Source organism: Phyllostomus discolor, chromosome 2, assembly GCF_004126475.2.
Source record: "Phyllostomus discolor isolate MPI-MPIP mPhyDis1 chromosome 2, mPhyDis1.pri.v3, whole genome shotgun sequence".
Lineage (NCBI taxonomy): Eukaryota > Metazoa > Chordata > Mammalia > Chiroptera > Phyllostomidae > Phyllostomus > Phyllostomus discolor.
Genome location: NC_040904.2, coordinates 201095619 through 201118838, shown reverse-complemented (window position 1 = coordinate 201118838; position 23220 = coordinate 201095619). Strand labels below are relative to the sequence as shown.

Here is a 23220-nt window from a genome sequence, read left to right as displayed (position 1 = left end):
TTCCTCTTGGCAGCTAAGTGCTTTAGGGATGGGTTTGGTAATGGAAGTCTAGGAAGAAGTTTTCATTCTTATCTTTACTCACAATAGCATTTCTCCAATCAATAGCTACCTAAGCATTTGCTAGAGCACAACAGAGTACCTTTGTAAGTTCTGTAGCTCAACTCCATTTTTGGTCTGTGTGAATTACACTACTTGAAGGAGCCACTTGGATTCTGGTAGACTTTCTGATGTAGAGCTGAGGCCAGTGCGTGTGTCTGCTAACTACTCAGACCCTCTTTGGATCATTGTTAGAAGGGGCAACAGGAATGAAAAGTGGGGCCTCGGGTTCAGATGGTGGTCAGTGGTCACGTTTCAAATCTACTTGGACAGAATAATGACTGGAAAGCTAGGTTACTTGGACAGAAAGAGGGAAGCTTTAGCATCTCCCATACGGAGGACGTACCTTCAATACTACACGATAACGTTCTTCTCATAATATGGTTCTTTTCATAGTGTTTGTATAGAGTAATCATAGAGTTAACTTTTATGTGATATATTTGAAATGTCAAGAGTGATGGAAATGATGTTTTGAGGAAAAAGACCTTACTTATTCACTATTGTATCACAGATTAATAAATATTTATTAAATGTATAAATGAACAAAATAAATAATATAAAAGGCGGAATGCAGTTTTGGTTGCCTTTCATGAGTTTTTAGAGTAAATTTACACTTTTGTTTAATTAATGGACATGCAAACTTTTACAAACCAGTTTCTAAAATTTTCACTGTTTTCTTAATTTATGCAGTGATTAACAATAGTCTGAAAGCATATAAATGAGGGACCATCCACGTTTAAATTTATTCTTTCTTTCTAATTGTATTAAACGTAGGAATATTAGTTTCTAGCTTGAGTTGATGGATCAGTGACTATCTCCACTAAGCACCACATGAAAAGTCCATATTTTTACACAAAATTGGTCATAAAAGATTTTTGTAATCTATGATTATACCACAAATGGAAAAGGATAATCAACTTTACTTAAATAATATTTTCAAGTTATAAACACATTTTATTAAGTATACCAAACTGCCATTTTAATTTGTAATTGAATTTGTAGAAAACTATTGATATTTTATAATTCATATCATTTATTTGATCTTCTTTTTTTCCCTTTAGGTTCTCTATACTGGAATTGTTATTTATGCCCCTGCCCTGGCTTTGAATCAAGGTACATTTTAGAGTTAAACAAATTATGTTACATTTAGGGTTCATTTTTAATACATATTATTTTCTTGGGAGATGGAGGAATGCTTCCAGTAACCTGCACTAGCTTGAGGGGGAAAAATGGGTTCAGTGTCTACACTAGCAGTTTCCTTGGGTTCCTGAATCCATAGCTCTGAAAGTTTTGTTCATTTTTAGGGTAGATCTCACTAAGCAAATGAGTCCCTGAGACATGTCATTCTCCATTCCTTCAGAATGAGCGCCCCCTATAGTCTAAATCATGAATGGCTGCACTTCTTCCCTTTGTGGTTACAACCTGGAACCCATCTACAAGGTGCTTTTTTTTCTCTTTGGCTCAGTTGCTTTGTAAAATGCCAGGGAGAGAAGTTGTTCTTCTCCTCACTTGTAATGTGGTCCGAAAAGCAAAATAAATAGATCTGTGTGATTTGAATATTAGACTACTACTACTGACAAAAAAAAAACCCACAGATGGCTATAGGGTCCTTATAAACAAATGTAGGAAGGTTGCACTGATCAACACATTACTGTTCTCTCTAGTTTAGGCAGATGATACCTGTGAAGCTGGGACAGCTTATCGAGGCTTAGGTTCATGTTAGTCATATTCTCAATGGACTTCAGCGAAACTCTACATACTTTGAATTCTTATCACTAAGAAGGGAATTTACCTCTAAAACTTCCTTGTGATATTGACAAATGGACTCTGTGATGGGAGGAATATGGTGCAATCCCTGGAGTTAATATAAAATGAAAAAAAACTTGCTAACTCCACACTTTAATTTTTTTCATTTCATGATAGATAGATAGATAGTAGTTATCACTCCATTTTATAAAGTACAACAGCATCATCACAAACAACTCTATTATGTAATGAACACTTGACTTCTGAATGTTAGGCATGTTCCATGTCAATAGCACCAGCATCGTAAATGAATCATTTCACATGTAAAAAACTGAGCTATGAACTTTGTAAGTTGCCTATTGGCTTTAAGTGTTAGTGAAGATTTTTGGCTTTAGGGTTTCAAAGTGCAGTTTTCACATACAGTTCTGGGAAAAAGAGAGCAGTACCTTCACCAAGCACTCCGCTCTTACCATTTTATCGAGCAACTCCCTTGGAATAAATGAGAACCCAAGGGACTGCATGTTGACACTTGAGTATCAGTTGTGTATTTCACAGTGACCAAGGCAGTGGTCACAAGCACAGACATAGTACTTAACGCATCACAGGTGCTCAGTAGAAACTTGTTTCACCAAATTGAAACTTCATCATATTTAAAACATTAACATTAATATCTCATTTTTGTCCAGCAGGAGCCTCATTAAATTGTCTCTTGAATCCAAGTAGTGTTTAATAGCTACCTTGCTTTCTGGGAGACCAAGATGTTTCAGCCTTACCTTACTTCTTGGCCCTGCCTGGGCATCAGCTATTCTTCCCAAGGAGAAATTGTATTTAGAGACCACAACCTAAGTATCAGAGGTATTCATTGCTACTGAGTTGGTCATTTATTCTAGGTCTTTTTAGTGGACACAATTGGGAGATGTATATTAAAGAAAAAAGTAAATGAAGAATTTATACTGATATCTTCAATTTTTAAATTCAAACTTGGGATTACAGGGTGTTTGCCTAACTAATTTGGTTTTATATTTTGTCTTGTATTTTATGCTGAAACTCTTGTTGTTTAAAAAAGTAATATTAATTAGACTATTTATTTTCTTTATGCAAGCATGTAGATGTATATTGTGTTCTCAGGCTTGGCTGCCTGTTGGATCCACCTGGGGAACTTTATAAAACTACTGATGCCTAGTTTTCACTCTTTGCAATACTGAATTAATCAGTGGAGTCACTGAGATTTTTAAAATCTTCTCTGGTGATTTTAATGTACAAAGTTGAAAACCACTAACGTAATAGCTTTCGATTAGCAATTTCAACATTTTTGCTAATAACATGTAGCCAAAAACAGTTAAAATTTATTACTCTGAAGTTTTTTCCCTAGTGTGTATCCCAGTGGAGATATATATAAAATTACTGTGTATTAAAGTTTTTTGACATATTTAATTTCTCTGTGGTTATATCACAAAATCTATATATACCTGCATTCATTTATTTCATTTTGCTTTCAATTTTTAGGGTTGTTTTCATTGAATTTTTATGATTATGTAGAACATTTACACGGTTCCAAAGTCCAGTCTACAAGATCAAATATGTTTAGAGAAGCCTAATTTACATTATGGTCTCTCCTACCCTGTCCCCCTCCCCACGGGTACTTTTATACCTGTTTTTTTAAAATTTATCCTTCCTTTGTAAACAAGTATTTATACTTTTTTAAAGATAATTTTTAGAGCCATTTTAGGTTTCAACAAAATTGAGAGGACGGTGCAGAGATTTCCAATACACATTCTGCCCCACACATGCATCGCTTACTCCAGGACCAATGCCACCCACCAGAGAGGTGTGCTTGTTATCCAGAATGAATCTACATTGACGTGGCATAACTGCTCAAAGTCCACATTTACCTTAGAGTTCACTCTTGGTCTGTAGCTTCTTTGGGTTTGGGCAAAGGTGTGATGACATATATTTGTCATCATAATATCATACAGAGTATTTTTACTGCCCTAAAAGTTCTCTGTGCTCTGGCTGTTCAGCAAGAACTCCCACCAACCCCTTCAGCAAGCACTATTTTTTCTATAGTGTTGCCTTTTTCAGAAAGCATATAGCTGGAATCATGCAGTATGCAGTCTTTTCAGATTGGCTTATATTATGCATTTAAGGTTCCTGCCTGTTGCCCTGGCTGGGTAGCTCCGTTGGTTAGAGCATCGCCTGATACACCAAGGCCACAGGTTTGATCTCCAATCGGGGCACATATAAGAAGCAACCAATGAATGCACAAATAAGTGGCACAAGAAGTTGATGTCTGTGTGTCTGACTGTCTGTCTCTGTCTCTCTCCCCCTCCCTCCTTCTCCCTCTCCTTCTCTCACAACTAAAAAAAGAAAAAAGGTTCCTGCATGTTGTTTTGTGGCTTAATAGCTTATTTCTTTTTAGTGTTGAATAATATTTCATTGTCTGGATGTTCCACAATTGATTTATCCATTGCCTTCCTTAAGGACATCTCAATTGTTTTCAAGTAGTGGCAGCTCTGAACAAAGCTGCTATAAACATACACGTGTAGGGTTTTGTGTGGGCATAGTTTTTTCAACTCTTTTGGGTAAATACCAAGGAGCATGATTGCTGGATTGTATAGCAACAGTGTAGTTTTATAAGAAACTCACAAACTATCTTTTAAAATGGCTATTACTATTTACATTTTCACCAGCAACATGTGAAAGAATTCTTTTGCTCCACATCCTGATCAGCACTTGGTGTTGTCGGTGTTCCAGATTTTGACCATTCTTTTAGGTGTGTACTGGTCTCTTGTTTTTCGGTTTGCATTTCCCTGATCACATATGATGTGGAGGATATTTTCCATCTACATATCTTCTTTGGTGAGGTGTTTGTTAAGATCTTTGGCCTATTTTTGAATTGGGTTGTTTTCTTAACATTTAAGAGATTTAAGACTTTTAAGAGGTTTGTTTTGCTATTTTTTGATAACAGTCCTTTATCAATTTTTTTTTCAAAATTGTCTCCCAGTCTGGATCTTGTCTTCTGATTCTCTTGATACTATCTTTTTTAGAGCAGCTATTTTTAACTTTAATGAAGTCTAACTGATCAATTATTTCATCCATAGAGTTTGTCTTTGGTATTGTATTTATAAAGGCATCACCATATGCTAGATCCCCTTTGTTATACTCTAGAAACTTAATAGTTTTGCATTTAGGTCTATGGGCCATCTTGATTTAATTTTGGTGAAGGGTGTAAGTTCTGTATCTGGAGTCATGTTACTTTGCCTGTGATGTCCAACTGTTCCTCACCATTTATTGATGAAACTGCCTTTACCCCATGGCACTGCCTTGCTACTCTGCTGAAGGTCAGTTGACTATATTTATGAGGTTTATTTGTGAGCTCTCTGTTCTTTTCCACTGGTCTACTTGTCTGTTCTTTTGCCAATACCACACTGTCCTGATTACTGTAGCATTATAGGAAATCTTCAGGGAGAGTCACTTCTCCAGCTTTCTTCTGCTCCTTCAGTATTGTGTTGGCTATTCAGAGTCTTTGCCTCCCCACATAAACTATGAAATCAGTTTGTTGATTCTACATGGTTTGTAGTTATAAACAAAATAACTTGCTGGTATTTTGATTTGGATTGCATTGAATTTATAAATTAAATTGGGAAGAACTGACATCCTAACAATATTCAGGCTTTTTATCCATAAACATGGAATATTTTCCCATTTATTTGGTTCTTTCATTTTATTCATCAGAATTTTGTAGTTTTCCTCATATAGATATTGTGTACATTTTGTTAGATTTTTAGCTAAGTATTATGTTTTATTTAAGTATTTTAAATATTTTATTTTGCTAATATACATGGTAATATGTTATTTTCAGAGTTTAAAAACAATTTTAATGAAATATTAACTTCATATAAAAATTCATAAATTTCAGTCTTTGAAAATTACAATTCAGCTTAAAGGTACAAAAAGGGAGCCAAGAAGAAAGTGGTTGATCCATTTTCTAAGAAAGATTGGTATGGTGTGAAAGCACCAACAAAATTCCACTTGTTTATTGTTGGTATACGGGAAAGCAGTTGACTTCTGTATATTAACCTGTATCCTGCAACCATGCGATAATTCCTTATTAGGAATTAGTTTCAGGAGATGTTTTATTGATTCTTTCAGATTTGCTATTTAGATGATCATGCCATCTGTGAACAAAGAAAGTTTTCTTTCTTTCTTCCCAATCTGTGTATTTTATTTCTTTTTCTTGCTTTATTGTATTGGCAAGGACTTTCAGTATGACATTGAAACATAGTGTTGAGAGGACATGTCTTTGCCTTGTGCCCAATCTTAGTGGGAAGGCTTCCATTTTCTCACCATTAAGTATGATGTTAGCTGTAGGTGTTTGTAAATAGTCGTTATCAAGTGGAGGAATTTCCCCTCTATTTCTAGTTTGCTGAGAATTTTCATTATGAATGGGTGTTGGATTTTGTCAAATGCTTCTTCTGCATCTATTAATATGATAATGTAATATTTCTTTTTTTCTTTCTTAGCCTATTGATGTAATGAATTTCATTATTTGATTTTCAGATATTGAACCAGCCTTGCATATGTGGGATAAATCCCACTTGGTCATGGCATATAATTTTTTGTACACTTTTATGATTTCATTTGCTAATATTTTGTTGAGGACTTTTGCATCTTTGTTCATAAGAGTATTGGTCTGTCGTTTTCTTGTAATGTCTTTTTCTGGGTTTGATATTAGGGTAACGCTGTCCTCATAGAATGAGTTGGGAAGTTATTTCCTCTGCTTCTCTCCTCTGAAAGACATTGTAGAGAGTTGGTATAATATTTTTTCTTAAATGGTTGCTAGGATTCACCAGGAAACCCATCTGGGCTGAAGCTTCCTGTTTTGGAAGATTGTTAATTCAATTTCTTTAATAGATACAGGTCGATGCAGATCGCCTATTTCTTCTTGTGTGAATTGTGGCAAATGATGTCTTTCAAGGAATTGGTTTACTATCAAATTTGTGACCACAGATTGATTCTTCTATTTTATAAAATGTAACATGCCCTCCACTACTTAGATAGATGTCAGCAGTTTATACTGACTTCTCTCTCTCGGTCCCATTTTAGTAAGGTGCACAACTTGTCTATCAGGGACCAGGAGGATAGTGTGTTTATTGGAACTATGAAGACAAATACCCTCAGTCTCCATTCAGTGTGGATAGCTATCTCATAGTAGTAAGCAGTTTTTTAGCTTAATTATAGTGTAAATATTTTTTCATGTATTTAATTTAGCCAATTTTGGATCTATGTATGGTGCCTGAGGGTAGATACCAGGACTATTTAGCTCATCAAATAGAATTTTAAAGCCCAGTTGTTTTAGTACATCTTATGAGACTTGGGTCTAGTTTCAGGCAAGTGGGTATAGAGGTAGGTACCCAATAAATGATATAGCTTCCCCCTGAAGATTTTTTTTGAGAAGTTCTTTTATTATGCATGTTTCACAGTTACACCTGCATTTTCTTTTCTTCCACAGTCACAGGATTTGATCTGTGGGGCGCAGTGGTGGCCACAGGGGTGGTCTGCACGTTCTACTGTACACTGGTATGTCCACGACATTCCTCCTCGCTTCGCTCTGCACACTTGCTTTGCAAAATTGAAAATTCTGGTAGTTGCATGCTCCAGTCTGGGTTGTTCATGCCTACTCTCCTATCTCCCACAGTATAATTTTTTATAAGGAATATTCAACCTGGGATAAATTTTGATCCTTTGTAGAACATTAACCATAACCAAAAAATGTTTTCTTTCATCTGAATCATGCAATGGTCCCTAATCTTGTCTCCTAATTCATCCTTACTGTTGCCAAGTTATTATATAGCTGTGCATATATTATTCCTCAGGTCAGAAACCTGAGATAACTTCTCATCACCTTTAGGGACAGGCAAAATATTTAAGGACCAGTGTGGCTTGGGCACTGACACTCCCAGTGGATCCTTAGCAGTGGTGCAAGTCTTATGGGATCTCTGATAGTCTGGGTTTTAACCCTTTAATTGCTGGATCTTTACAGGGGTGTCAAACTCCTTTTCACTGGGGGCCATATCAGCCTCGAGGTTGCCTTCAAAGGGCCAAATGTAAGTTTAGGACTGTATAAATGTAACTTGGAGCTCAGTTAAGCAAGAGCTCCAAGGTGCCGGGCCAGATAAAACAAGGTGAAGGGCCGGAGTTGGCCCGTGGACCTTGTGTTTACCACCTGTGTTTTAGGAGATAGGTCTTCAAGGAGGGGCAATGTCAGTCAAAGTCAAAGGGACTGGAGGGGGACACTTAGGACTTTTGTGGCAGTGGCTAAGACAACACTATTTTAGTATTTCAAAAATTGGTATGACCATCTGTGTGCATGCAGTTTGAAGACCAGCCCTGCCTATAGGATAAAATCTATGATATTGCTGTTTACCACTTCACTCTGAGTTTTTTGCCCAACAGCCTCTCCGTGCCACTCCACTCTATTCCAAATTATACTTTGACCTATCCATGCTTTTGCCCATGTTTTCTCTGCCGTAAGGACCTTCCATCTCTGCCTCTCGTATGTGTGAAGATTTGGCTTAAATATCACCTTTTCTTGAAGGCTTTCCCAACCTATCTGCTCTGAGTGCACTTCTTGGCCAAAATCCATGTATTCAATAAAGTTGTACAGCTGAATGTGTAAGCACGTAGGTGCTTCATAGTGTCTGATAGAACATTAACCCTAATACGCTTTCCCCTCAAAGGGTGGTCTTAAGGCCGTTATCTGGACGGATGTTTTCCAAGTCGGGATCATGCTGGCTGGGTTTCTGTGTGTAATCATACAAGCCGCAGTGGTTCAAGGTGGAATCAGCAATATCGTAAATGATGCCTATAATGGTGGAAGATTGAACTTCTGGAAGTAAGTTGCTATTTACAGATTGATTAGTAGAATATTTTGTTGTTTTTTTTCTGTAAAAATCTCTGTATTGAAATAGTAAGTTTGCATTAGAAAACACACACACACACACACACACACACACACACACAACACCACTAAGGATGTGATACAGAAATTTGAAGCTGGCATATCAGTGTGGAAGGACTTGTTGCCAGGTCTCTAAAGGGTTAAGACAGTCAGGTGTACTTAGTTCCATGACACTTAGGATGGGGCTTCCTCCTGAGAAGGGACTGATAGTAAAAGAGTATTTTCTTTCAGACAGTAAAGTCTGGGTGAGGTCGAAGAGAGGGATAGGGTGATAAAGGAAGAGATAGTGGAGAAATAAGGAAAGAAACCTTTTACGAGAAAAACACTAAATCACTGTCTAGCGATTCCATTTTGACAGTTCCTTGTTTCAAGTAGCCTGGATAATTTGTAAAAATATTTATGTTGCCATGGTAACATATAGTATATTATTATGCCATATATTTTATATTATTATGCCACATATATGATATGTAAATATAAGTATATAATCTGCATTATATACTATTATACCTTATTTCAAGAGAATTGACTAGAAAAGGAAAGGCCAGTACCTCCAGTGTCAGCATGGCACCTGATAGAAGGTGTTAAACAGCTGTTCAGTTTTCCCAGAGAGACTAATGGAGAAACTAGATATTTCACCACAAATACATCATCCAATTTTAAAGGATGTTTCAAACACCTTTCCTTTTGTGTCATCACTGTCATTCTTGTACATCATGTTCCATGTGGAGAAGGGCTCATTTTACATGAGAACACATAAAGGAGAACAGCTAATTCTCCTTTTCCAAAAAAAAGATTTTATTTATTTATTTTTAGAGAGAGGGGAAGGCAAGGAGAAAGAGAGGGAGAGAAATATCAGTGTGTGGTTGCTTCTTGCACACCATCCACTCGGCTCTCCATCCACTATGCCACACCAGCCAGGGCAGCTCATTGTCTCTTTATGCAGCTCTGTTTTGAGACAGGCATGCCGGCATCATTTCAAGAGGAAAAATATTGTTTTGCTCTTGGTGGCTCTCTTCTGGCTTTCTGAAAACAGGCACTAATGTTTGAGAAAAGCTTTTTCATAAATTGAACAGGGTCATTGTGTTAAGTCGCAGGGATGTGCTACAGAGAATGGACTGTTTCCAATATTCCTTTCTCCTTCTATCTGAAGATTCAGATTCAAGGAAGAGAGCCTCCAATTGGCCAGGCTTGGCCATGACTGCATCACTTAGCTAGGGCAGAGCAGGATACTTTGATTGACAGCCATTTAGGCTATTTATTGGAGAAGTGGCAGTTTCTCCAGAGCAAACCTGGGTTGGTGATACCAGAAGGGAGGCATGGATACAAGAAGCCATGGCCACTCAGGAGACCTTGAGTGCTCCTGCGTCTCTTCCTACTAGGCTACGTTGAGGGGAGAGGATGTGAAACCAATCATTTTCCTGCAAGACAACGGTCACTTTATAACAAGGATAAGCCCATTGCCACAATGAACTGATAACTTATATGTTAAGACGAGATTCTAAAAAGTAAAAGATTAGTCATTTATATGAGTTTACTTTGAAGGTTGCCAACCAGTTAAATAATAATGAAATACGTTATTAATTTTTCCTCGTTATGCAGCTTTGTTTTAAGAATATTGTAGGCAAGAGATCTGCTCTGGTTGAGGAGAAGGATTTTTGTCTTAGTATTTTCTGTACAGTCTGTAGTTGGTACATGTTTTCCATGTGGCCTAAAATCTCTGAGCTGGGTGTTCTGAAGCTTCTATGGCCTCACAGAGCTCACTGAATGCATTTGGCTTTTGGCTTCCATTAGCTAATATAACAGCTTCTTTCTCTGTGGGAGGAAAGGTCAACACTCTAGAAACTCTTAGACGTTGATGTGAAATGTTAGAATATGGAACAAAGGTTCTCATCTTTTCATTGGCATGCCAGAAGATGCACAAAATTGGAACATTTTACTCAACTGATTTGAAACAAATTTCCAGAATTTTATAATGTTCAGAAAGTTTCCCTGATAGCTAATATTGCATACATTTTTCAAGCTCGTGTTATGTATCAGAAATAAAGAGAATCATTCCTCCCAAGGTGATACAGTAAGAAGGGTTAAAGGATGTATAGTAAATGTGGAAGTTGAGCTTTCTTTGTAACAATATTTGGTACAGGTCATAAAGTGACTTTCAACTTTTAGTATTTAGCTTGTGCACATAACATTTTGAGAAAGCACAGTTGTTGTGGCATGGAAGTTTTAGAACATGAACACTTTTATACTATTAATTGACTGAATTCCTAAGCTTAAATACAAACTAAAACGGTATACATGTACTAGGATGGGATTTCCCCAATCCCATCCAGAATTCCCGATTCTCTGAAAGTGTCAATTTTATTTCATTGAACTTAAATTAGGACTATTTCTACATTTTCTAATTACTTAGTAAATTTGTGTGTATATATGTATGTATATATATTTATGTAAGTGTACATTGCTTGCTTCCAAAAATAGTCTGGGGGGATATCTGTAGTTTCTTTCCCAGTAGTTCTGATTTGTTTTCTCTTTGTTTCCATTTAGTTTCGACCCCAACCCTTTGCAAAGACACACGTTCTGGACAATCATTATAGGAGGGACCTTCACATGGACCAGCCTGTATGGTGTCAACCAGTCCCAAGTGCAGAGATACATTTCCTGCAAAAACAGATTCCAGGCAAAACTGTAAGCCAAATTATGCATGTGTATCATTAATAACAATTAATTGACTTTATGGAAACTCTTTCATAAGTCAGACTTAAGTTTGCTTAAGTTTGTGTTTTGAATGATGAAATTCCAACAGATACATGATATACTTATGAAAGGGTGAATTAGAGCAAAGTGGTACTCTATGTTTCAAAGAAGATATTTAAACACATTTACATGAATTATTAAGGAAAACAAATCTTATCAAATAAATAGGTATTTATTGTACATCTGTACAAGGAGGTATGGGGAAAATTACAAATATATGGCTCTTGTCATTAAGTGACTTAGCAGCAAGTTAGGGAAATACACTCAAGTATGTGCAAAGTGAAATAACACTAGAGAGGTACAAGAGTTTCGTGAGACACTGTAACAAAAGAGGAAGTGCTCCAGGGCATAATGGTGCCAGAGGTGTTGGTGTATTTTATTTTCAAACGGTCACAGGTGTATAACTCTGCTCTAATACTTGCTAGCTGAGTGATCTTGGGCAAGTTATATAGTCTCTCCGAACTTCAGTTTCTAAACTTGTAAAATGAGCATAAGAAACATCATACACCCCATGGGAGGTGCTGTAAAATACTATGTTCTATATGCCGATGGTAAGTGTCCAGGAAATGTGAGCTCTTTTCCACCTGAAATCACGGGATGTGAATCCCAATTGAGACATTCCTATCAGCCAGGCAGATCCTAAAGAATGATCGCATGCGGGCAGGGAAAGAGTAAGAGAGCCTTGCAGGCAAGCAGAGTAATTTGGACAAAGCACAGAGATCAGGAGGACGACATCGTCAGAGAACTCTCAAGCCCGTTGGCTTGAGGAAGGAGTATAATCAGTGGCCGGTTCTTCCTCAGGAGACCTCAGATAAGCATGGTGACCACCACTTCCCATGTCGGCAGATGAGGCTGGCTCAGCCCGCAGGTACTTAGGGGCTTAAAAATTCTAAATAGATTAAGAGTAACAGGGTGATTGGAATAGGAGAAGGAGTGGCAATTTTATTTCTGTTCTAAGGAGAACATGAAAATATTGGGATGTCACATGTCAGAACTCAATATATTGAGAATGCATTGGTTCAGACAGTGTCTTTGTGAAAATCCCCCAGTAAAAAATCTATATGAATATGAGTACAACACCTGGACAGGCAGTCACCCAGAATCGAACTTAAGAGTTGTAGTATTTTAAGGAACTTTGAATGAATGTCATTAATATATCTAGTAATCTACCCGACTTTAAATCTACACTAGGACTGATGCCTTAGCCGAAGTATTAATTGTGCACATGTTCTTCTATTTTGTTGGAAACACGAAGTTCCAAGAGCCCACTTTTGTAACTAAAAGAACAGCATTAGAGCTTTCTTAAAAAGAAACAATTTCTTTCAGAATAGCCCAATGGGCCTCCTTAAAAGGGCAGACTGCCTGAGCTCAGGGAGACCATTTTCAGAGGCTTTCTAACACTGGCCCCGTGGGAAGAACGAATCCCAGCCCCAAATCAGACTTACTGACCTTGACTGACTGTGGAGAACATCAGACATTGATAAGTGATCTATCTGAATAGCATTCAAGTCAAATAAAACAACACGGTTAAATATTAAACTCATATATAGGCAAGAGGAGCGTCTGAGCAGGAAAGGATCTGGGTATATTTTCTGATGATTTGGAGATGAGGTATAGTTACTCTTTCTATTTTTAGACAATGACAAAACACAATAAATTTAGCCAATCAAGAAAAACAGCTAGCAGTCTGTTGTTTGGCCCCTGTCGTCGGGTCCGTCCCCCGGGCAGCAGACACTGAGGTGGAGGTTGGCATGCCAGAGTCTTCCAGGGAAGCGAGGGCAGGGAGGAGGGCAGCAAAGCCAGAGGGAGAAGTTGGACCTCAGTGCAGTCTCAACAGAGGCTTAAAGCTCCGATGACTCTTCAGGCTTGTCCCAAGTGAGGGTGAGGAAAGTGAGCTTTTCTTCAGTCTCTGAATCCAGTGCTCCTCAGACTCCCCAGAGAAGGAGCCATGACTGCAGGGGTGGTACCTCCGTTCATCCCAGGGCTGCCCATTGCAGTGTCTGCCATAGCACCACTGGAGAAGACGTAGTGAGAGAAACCTTGACTATTCGACTGATTATCGGGACATGGCATTCAATGGCATCAATATTAGTAATATCAATAACTACTACTTAACAAGTGTTTATTACTGGCCAAGCTCTGTATCATATAATATATACTCTTTCATTTCATCTTATAACTCTATGAGGTAGACATTGTGATCTCTATGTGCAAGTGAAGAAACTGAGGGTCAGACGGGCTAAATTATTTGCGCAGGGTCACATGTGGTAGGTGGAGACATGTTTTAGGTTTAGGCCTGGCTCCAGCACTGTTCTGTAAACGTTCGTACTCTCCTGCAGCACACACCGTGTTGGGGAGGGAGAGTAGGGGGTGGAGGGATTGAGCAAAAAGGAGAAATGACTGACGGACATGGACAGCAGTGTGGTGATTGCAGGGGTTGGGGTATAAGGGGACTTCACGGTAATGGAAAAAATGCAATAAAGATTATATTAAAAAAATAAAAAATAATGCTGACCATTGTTTGGGAAGATACTATTTAAGGAATACAGGTTTGCCTTTCACACTAATGGATGGTATTACAAACCACATTCAAACACATTTGATGAGTTCTATGTAGATGCTAAGTATATTTAGCAGTTTATAATTGTGCTACTTTAAAGGGAAAATGAGCAATAGTTGCTGCTCTGTTGACTATTAAAAAGCTTTACTTCATGACAAGAAGCCCTGAAGTAGTGTAATTAGATACCATCATAAAGGTAATAATGCCCATGGAGCTCTGGGAAAACCTCACCTGTTCTAAGTATTTCCCAACATGTTCATTGACGTCATAAGCAGAGGGCTAGGCCAGGATAAAATAAGTAGCATTTTTGATAAACAGAAGATAACACACACGTATTGAATACAGTCATGAAAGTTTCTTCTGCTTATGTAACCAGTTTCCTCCTTGGCAAGGAAAGTACAGCTGTCATTTGCTGGTTTGTTTTCGCTTCTTCAGGTCTCTCTACATCAATCTGCTGGGACTCTGGGTCATCCTCGTCTGCGCGGTGCTCTGCGGGCTCGCCCTCTATTCCAGGTACCAAGACTGCGATCCCTGGACAAACAAGGAAGTGTCTGCGCCAGACCAGGTTCGGTACCATGTCCTTCTTACACGTGCATTAAGAACATTCAGAAAGTTGAGCTCCAGTGGCGCAATCGGTTAGCGCGCAGTACTTTTAAGAACATTCAGAAAGCTTAACTGTTGGGAAGAAAGACATTCATGTTCTTGTAGATAAACAGTAAATAGGCATAATATGATCATATTTAATTTCTATAAAGCATTTGGCAAAATATGACTTCAGCAGATATAGCAAGGATAAAGAAGGCTGTATCCAAGATTAAAATAATGAAATATCTGAGAAAATTTCAAGTTGGGAGTAGTAATGTAAACACGTTTTTAAAAAGCCAAAACTATACACAAACCATGTTGCCAAAGAACATTTTGTGGTAGTATTAGTTCTCCTATTTATAAATAGTTTACTTTCCGGTTTTTATTGTTCAGAGTATAATTGGTATACAATATTCTATTAGTTGCATTGGTTCCAGGTGTACAATATAGTGATTTGACATTTTCATGCCGTACAGTGTGGTCACCCCCCTGAGTCTAGTGATCAGCTGTCACTGTGCAAACTTATCACAGTGTTGTGGACCTGTCAGTTTTTAAGTGTCAGAGAGATGGATCTAGGCAGTGAACACTTACTGAATACCAACTACATGATAAGATCCTATGCCAAGAGCTTTGCATGCTTTATCTTGTTCTCGCAGCCTTGTCATTCTAGTTTTATAGATAAGGGAATGAATGAATCTCCGAGAAGTTATAGAAATTGCCTAAGGTCACATAGCTAATTGATAAGAAGAGCTGCACACAATCATCAAATATGCACCACGGGTCAGGCACTATCGTAAGTGCTTTGTATAAACTTCAACTTTTAATTCTCACAGCCATACTCTGAGGTAGGTTCTGTGATTATCTCCTGTTTAAAGATGAGGAAACTGAGGCACAGAAAAATTAAATTACCAGCTAGTAAAGCTGGACCCAGGATTCCAGCCCAGGCAGGCTGCACCCAGAGGCCTAACTGAACCTCTGTGCCATAGACTGTCTTTCAGAAAGTGTAACTAGAATTCAAACCCAGGACTACCAGAGTATAAAGCCCGAGTTCTCATTCTCTTAGTTCTTGCCATAATTATGTCCTAAGACTCGCTTATAAATCGAGTGCTCAGAGGACTCATTACAATTAAAGACAGGCTGAATTTCATGTTGGTGCAAATGCATCACATGTTTCCAGAAAAATACTGTCTTTGTGGGATTGGAAAATGAGAGCATCCTTGAGCTGTGCGTCTCAACCCTGTGTCCACACATGCCGTCCTCGTGGCAAACAGACCCTTCCTATTCACCCAGAGGACCCGAGAGTCATGTTTACTCTGAAGATGGAAGCCCTCTTCCAGTGTATCCCCTCTAGTCAAGAATGTTTGTGAGTTTTTGTCAACCCTTATTGTCTGTAGTTTGTATCATGAAGGCAATGGGGATTTTGAGAAAAAAAAAATTCACATACCTTCCCCATCCCCTGGGGAAAAACAACCACTATAACTTCCTCACCTTGAGGCTCCTTGTCATAAAAGCGTTCAAGGGTCTCCCATGCACACACCAATCACTCAGACAGTGTGTGCTGTTTGAAAAAGAAAGAGGTCTTATCCTTACAGAATGTGTCCAGTACTGTATTCTTAATTCATCTAATATCACACTGGGGATACAATTCAATATAAATAAGGCACAGTCAGAGGAAGGTGAGGTCAAAATCTTAACTGAGGAATGCAAAGATACATTGCTGCCCCATTCTGCAGGAGCTCACCCTAGGAAGCAGGATTAGTACCTACATATAGTTTTACTAATTTTCTCTCATCAATCTGACCCCTTTGATTCCATCTATACCTGAGGGGGCTGTTCAGAATATGAAATATCGCACCACAGAATTTGAGAAAGTTGATGACAAGGTAGAAAATTTTAGTTCTTGTTGTAACACTAACAGTAAACACTTTCCCTTTGCTTATGTGTAGAATATTGCTTGAAGTTAGACTTTTAAAATATCTTACAAATATTGGGTCTTAATCTCATAGAGAGAGAAGTGCTAGTCTCATTATCTGTGAATAAAGAGTTAGTAAGCTTTGGAGAACATGGAGGAAGCATTTCTAGAGCAATTCAATGCAGACCCTTGAAACAATGAAGGATGCTCTTCCATCTCCCACCAACAAACCTTTGTTAAGTGAAATCCAACAGTCTGATAAGGTAGGGACTGGCGTCCACCCTGCAGTACGGGAGGAGGAATTAATAATGTTTCAATGCAAGTTAGTGGACATGTTTCTCCTGGAAAATTACCTACTCAGGCCCCTTTTGATTCAGAAATCCATTTTGCTCGAAGACTGCCATGTAACATAGTGATGAAGTCTTATACCTCCCTATCCTTATTGAATATTTATTTTTAAAGTAATTTATGAAAAAAGCAAGTTGGTATCAGGAAGTTTTTAAAAAGCAGCAAGTGTCAGGATTTTGCTGACATTGCTTTCCACTTGTCACTGCGTCTCATGCAGCCATAACGATACTTTCAGTCCTGGGCAGTGCTGCAGGTTCGCAAGGGCAGCCTTGAGTCGCCCAGTAAAGTTAAGTAAATGCTACTTTGCACAGAGGTGTGTAAAATATTTCTTTTAAATTGATCTATTACTTCAAAGAATGAGAATAGCTACTTTTTATAAAGCATTTACTGTATTCCATAGACTATACTAGCAGCTTTATAGAGATTATCTAATTTATCTTTTGTAGCAATTCTATGAGGTTAGTATTATCACCCTTATTTTACAGATGAGGAAACTGAGGATCAGAAAAATTATGTTAAAAAAGCCACATCTGTCTGAATCTCGAGACTGTGGCCTTAACTACCATGCTATTCTTTTCTTTAGGTCTTAGCAGTTAAATAGCTTAATTTGGGGTATTTAGAAATTTCAGTTATACAGAATAGCTACTTTTGGTTCTTGAAAAACAGAAGATAAATGAAGCATTCATTAATTTTACGAGGTAGCCAATAGTACTCAGGAGTAAATTTTGGAATTTTTCAGCTCATGCCGTATTTGGTATTGGACATCCTGCAAGATTACCCAGGACTTCCTGGGCTTTTTGTGGCCTGTGCTTACAGTGGAACGTTAAGGTATGTACGTTGACTCTAATAATACCCCACTGGGTTATTATTAACCCAATAATGTTAATAACCCAATGGGGAACCCAGTTGGTTTCCCCATTGATAGCTTCCTTTTTTATTGGATATCAGTGGGGATAAAGCTGAATCCTGGACATGGGCACAAATGGCTCACTGGAGGCAGTCTACTGCAGTATCTGCTGTTGGTTTGATTCTTACCTCTATGGGTCAGCACTCTGTTACCTGTCTGTACTTTCTACTTGGTCCCATCTACCTAATACACCATCACATGCCCTGTAGAGTCGCAGTAATGGTGATCAATGATGGTAGCTATCAAAAATGGGTGCCTACAGTCTCAGTTTAAAATATACATGTGGCTATGCCCTGGCTGGTGTGGCTCAGTGGACTGAGTTCAGGCCTATGAATCAAAGGGTCTCCAGTTCCATTCCCAGTTGGGGCACATGCCTGGGTTTTGGACCAGGTCCCCAGTAGGGGGTGCATAAGAGGCAACCACACATTGATGTTTCTCTCCCTCTCTGATATTTCTCCTTCCCTTCCCCTCTCTCTAAAAACAAATAAAATCTTTAAAAAATTAAAAAATATATACATGTGGCTAAAGTGTGGCCAAATGGAAAATTAGAATTAAAATTTCCTATTTACATGCTGAATAATATACACTATGTTTGGATTTACTCATTGCACTTTGCTTGTGTTTGCTCCAGGGAATTCATATCATTAACAAACTACAGCATATGTTAGTAAGGAATCAGGAAATTAATATTGATCTTTATGGCATATGTTAGTGAGACTTATGACAGTCCTCTGTGCATAAAGAATAGTATATTTTGAAGTCACTATATAATGATACTGCATAATCTATGTAGATTCTTTCCATAAACACTGATGATTAATTGCAACATGGAAGCAACATTAAATTATCCTTTTTCCCTAGTAAGCCTATAAATGTCACCTGAATCACTCTTAGATAACAGCTTCCAGGAAGAGGAAGCTGTGATCATTAAAAATAATATAGTAGAAATCTGGTTATATTTCAGAAGTAACGATTTGTTTTCCCCTTTCTCATTCCCGCTTAAAGCATTATTATAGTTTACATGTCATCAACCAAAAGTTTTATTTCCTGTTTTCCTTCACAGCACAGTGTCCTCTAGTATTAATGCCTTAGCAGCAGTCACTGTGGAAGATCTGATCAAACCACGCTTGAGATCAGTCTCAGAAAGATCTCTGTCTTGGATTTCCCAAGGAATGAGTGAGTTTCCATTTTCACAATTTACTTTGTAGCTCTGGGGGGTGGTTTTCAGAGATACTCTTTTCCATGAAAGATACAGAGTAGGGACCTCTGAGTGTAAACATATATACATATGTGTGCCTGTGACATATTTGCCATCATGACTTAGAAGACACATCAGTTAATTGGCAGGAACCACAAAGAACAATTTCTTAATCCAAGTCTGTTAAAATCTCAGCCACAGAAAAAAATATTCAACCCCTTTCCTTTTTGACTTTGACCAAAATTTTAAGAAGTATCCTAATTTAATACCAGGAACCACACTTTTTCTATATTCCCTAAGAAGGAACCATCAGTTTAAGGTAACCGTCTGTGTGTACAAACTGAAGACAAAGAAACAGGGCATTGTGACTTTTGACCTGGCTTGATTGTCTGTTTCATCTGTATACATACACCATCCTGGAGACGGCCTGTAAAATTATGCAAGGAACGCTCAAATTCTATTCTTAGATTATAAGACCTAATTTCAGGTTAAATATCAGCTTGAATGGGAAGGTTTAAAGACCTTTATTTCCCAAATGACCCAAATGTAACATCTGACTCATAGAAATCTGCCTAGCGCATTTCATTGGTCATTTCACCTTCTTGTGTGTATGTGTTTTAGAACGAATGACTAACATTTTTAAAAAAAGAATCTTAAGATTCTAAAAGAACCTTAGCAAAATCATGTGAGCAAACTGTCAAAGAAATTATAAATAATACCCAGTTTTGAGCCATAATTCTATATATAACTGCCATGGCTATAACCTGAAACAAGAGCTTAATTTGTATTCTTCACTGTACCTTTAATTTAAATAGTAGTGCATCATTTTATTGTATACCCAGTTTTAATCCTAGAGCATAATTTCAGAATGATACAATACTTCCTGAAGAATAAGACTGGCTTACTAAGAGGTTATTGAAGCTGGATGGTTTAGTAGAATGAATAGATTTGGAAGCCAGACAAACCCCATCTTGCTTCATTAATTTACTTGCTGTTAGGCTTGAGCAAACACAATAACCCATTTGAGCCTCTCTTTCTTTATATGGAAAATATTCCCATTACAGGGATACTGTAAGGTTTAGAGATAATGCATATCAAATAAAAGGCACTAGCTGGTGCTCCAAGAATGATACTGCTGGTGATTAACAATGAGATTTGCATGAAATTATTATCTCAAGGCATTTACAGTAAGGACTTCATCAAGAAAAACATGGCAGCTGATTTGACTGTTTTTTGATAACTTTGAACACCAAAATCCATAGTGGTAGCCGTGCATGAGCTATCAAATGGAGAAGACTCAAGCTAATCCTATTAGGATCAGAGACATTAAAAAATCAGGCACTAAGAGCTCTTTGCAAAAAATTAATGAAAGTTTTTTCCATTTAGCTACAATGAAATTATTTACCCAATATACTTAACAAAGGTGTGAGAATTAGTGCAAGTAAGATAGGAATAACATAATATAAGGAATGCACCAATTTTATGATGAGCAAATTTCTTGTTTATATTACTGTATTTTGAGTTGTATGTGTGGGAAATTATATTGAATGACTTCAGCTGATCTTTGTTGAATGGAAGTCTTTAAAAATAAAGTTGATTTTTTAAAAAAATAAGTTTTCCTATCATTTAAATAGTAAAGTATGCACTCAGAGAAAATCTGGAAAATACTGAAAGTCAAAAAAACCCCATAATCTGACCACCAGTGGAGGCTACAGAATTTCTATCAACAAGTTTTTGGAGAAATTTTTGCAGAAGGGAGAATATGATACTTGTCTTGAAACCGCCTTTCTTTGCTAGCTTAACAGGAAAGGCTTGGGCCTGTTGGTGGAGATTATGAGAGGATTTAAGGTCCTAGACCACCCCTCTGTGTGGATTGCCAATTCCCAGAAGAAACGAACACTTGAAGTCAGAAGACTCTAATTTCCAATGTTTACTACTCCCTTCCCCTACCACGTTGTACAGAGCAGTGTGGAACTGTGTCCTCTTTTTGACCAACTGAAAACAGAGACCCGAGCCTTCTTTTATATTAAAGAAATGTTGATGGAGGATTAGATTAATCATACAATAGTTCTTAGCTTTAAAAATCCCTATAGTTAATTCTAGGGATTCTTTACTTATATAACCTAATGTTGTAATTAATCCTTGGACACAATGTCAGGATTTTCTTTCCTTCACACACTGCTGACTCGGTAGGAAAACACCTCTTTCCTTTTTCAGCGGGCTCTGGTGTATGTGGCCATTCTTCACCGCAGTCATGCTACCTGCCTTGAATCAAAGGTGTGCTGGCTTGTTCTATTGAGAAGTCTAATCCTCTGGGTCTGGGTTTTATACTGCCTTCTACTTCGCCCATCTAGGTGTGCTGTTTGGAATCCTGTGTATTGCAATGGCTGCTCTGGCATCACTCATGGGGGCTTTGTTGCAGGTAAGAGCTGACCCTCAAAGCTTTGAGTCATAATCACTTTTTATTTTTAATGTTGATGTGATCTTTCTTCCAGACGTCTCTTTTTATATATTTACCACATAAAGGAACTGAGGTGACTAAGTTATTTAAAAAATTTTTTTAAATTAAACTTTCCATTTTGAGGTAATTGTAGATTTACACGCAATTGTAAAAAGTCATAGAGAGATCTCATATACATGCTTTACCTGCTTTCCTTCGATGGTCTGGTGACATCTTGCAAATCAGTAGTGCAGCATCATGACCAGGCTGTGGACAGTGATACAGTCAAGCGATGGAACCTTTCCATCTCCACAAGGGTCCCTCGTGTTGCCCTTTTGTAGCCACCCCCACTTCCCTCCTGCCCCTACTTCCTCAACCCCCGGCAACCACTAATTTATTTCCCATTTCTGTAATCTCACCACACCGAGAATGTTATATGAAGGGAATCACATAGTATGTAACCTTTTGAGACTGGCTTTCACAGGAGCTGTGAACGGTCTGACTCCTTGGGTTCATACCATGAGTCCGCATCCTCCTCAGACACATTCTCTGTCACAATACCCACACTCCTTCCCTGGTTCATAAGGTAGGCGTTTTCTCTGTGGACAAATTAATGTGCCCCTGGCACTCCTTTTATGGTTCTGTCCTCTCTCAGAAACTAGCTACCTGATTATTGGGAACACAGATCTCTTGGGAGTTTCAGCTGTTTGCATTTCTCCGTTCTTCCCACAGTAAACTTTGCTCTCATGTTTTTGGCCTCTATACCTCAAAGCAAAGGTTGCCATTGGTCAATTGGATTTTAAGTCTCTTTCCACGTGATTTGATACATCTTTTTTAAAATCACGATTTTCGTTCTAGTTCCATACTTAGGGAACCAAGGGTGGCATTGGGTTTCTTTGCCATCTGCGGTCCCTTAGCGGTACTTATCTACACCCTTGTTTCCAGGGGGACTTTGAGAGAATGAAAGCACAGAGGAGTGATGTGATTAGTCATCAAGGTCTGGGAGAACCAGGCTGGGAGGAGTGTTGTCACTCTTGACTTAGGCTTCCTGTGGGTGCTCCCATTGTCCCCTGAGTCTCCACCTCCCTTACAGTTGGCTTCCCTTTTTTGAGGATGCCCAAGGGAGCATGTGGATACTGGATGCTAAGACGCAGAAGTTTCCAAGTTCTGATGATCTCTCTGCCCATGACAAGGCTGCCATGCTTTGGGGGAGGAGCCTAAATGCTTTAAATCCTCATCTCGATGACATTAATTTGAAACATTTTTTTAAAATATTTTATTTATTTATTTTTAGAGAGGGAAGGGAGGGAGAAAGAGAGAGAGAGAAACATCAATGTGTGGTTGCTGGGGGCCATGGCCTGCAACCCAGGCGTGTGCCCTGACTGGGAATTGAACCTGTGATGCTTTGGTTCATAGCCCGCGCTCAATCCACTGAGCTACGCCAGCCAGGGCTTAATTTGAAACATTTTAACTCTGGACTTGAAATTTCTAATTGCCGACTTTATCTTATTTCTGTAGGCAGCACTCAGCATAATCGGCATGATCGGTGGACCGCTTCTGGGCTTGTTTTCTTTGGGCATTTTGGTTCCCTTTGCCAACTCAACTGTAAGTATAAAGAATGAATAGATGTAAAGCTTTCTTTCCAAAATACAGCAGTGGCTTTACAATTTTTTCTTAGTTGTGAAGATGTGGTTCCTATGACATCCCTCA

General features: G+C 38.2%; 1 protein-coding gene across 1 annotated transcript in view; it reads left to right on the top strand.

Moving 5' to 3' along the window:
• Nucleotides 1–23220, top strand: part of SLC5A8 (solute carrier family 5 member 8) — a 39995-nt gene that overhangs the window by 6446 nt on the left and 10329 nt on the right. The window contains exons 3-11 of the mRNA XM_028532725.2: nt 1158–1209; nt 7355–7422; nt 8583–8737; nt 11351–11491; nt 14556–14685; nt 17705–17793; nt 18936–19048; nt 21425–21492; nt 23029–23115. Of these exons, the coding sequence (XP_028388526.1) occupies nt 1158–1209; nt 7355–7422; nt 8583–8737; nt 11351–11491; nt 14556–14685; nt 17705–17793; nt 18936–19048; nt 21425–21492; nt 23029–23115 (903 nt within the window). The remainder of the gene's footprint in view (nt 1–1157; nt 1210–7354; nt 7423–8582; nt 8738–11350; nt 11492–14555; nt 14686–17704; nt 17794–18935; nt 19049–21424; nt 21493–23028; nt 23116–23220) is intronic.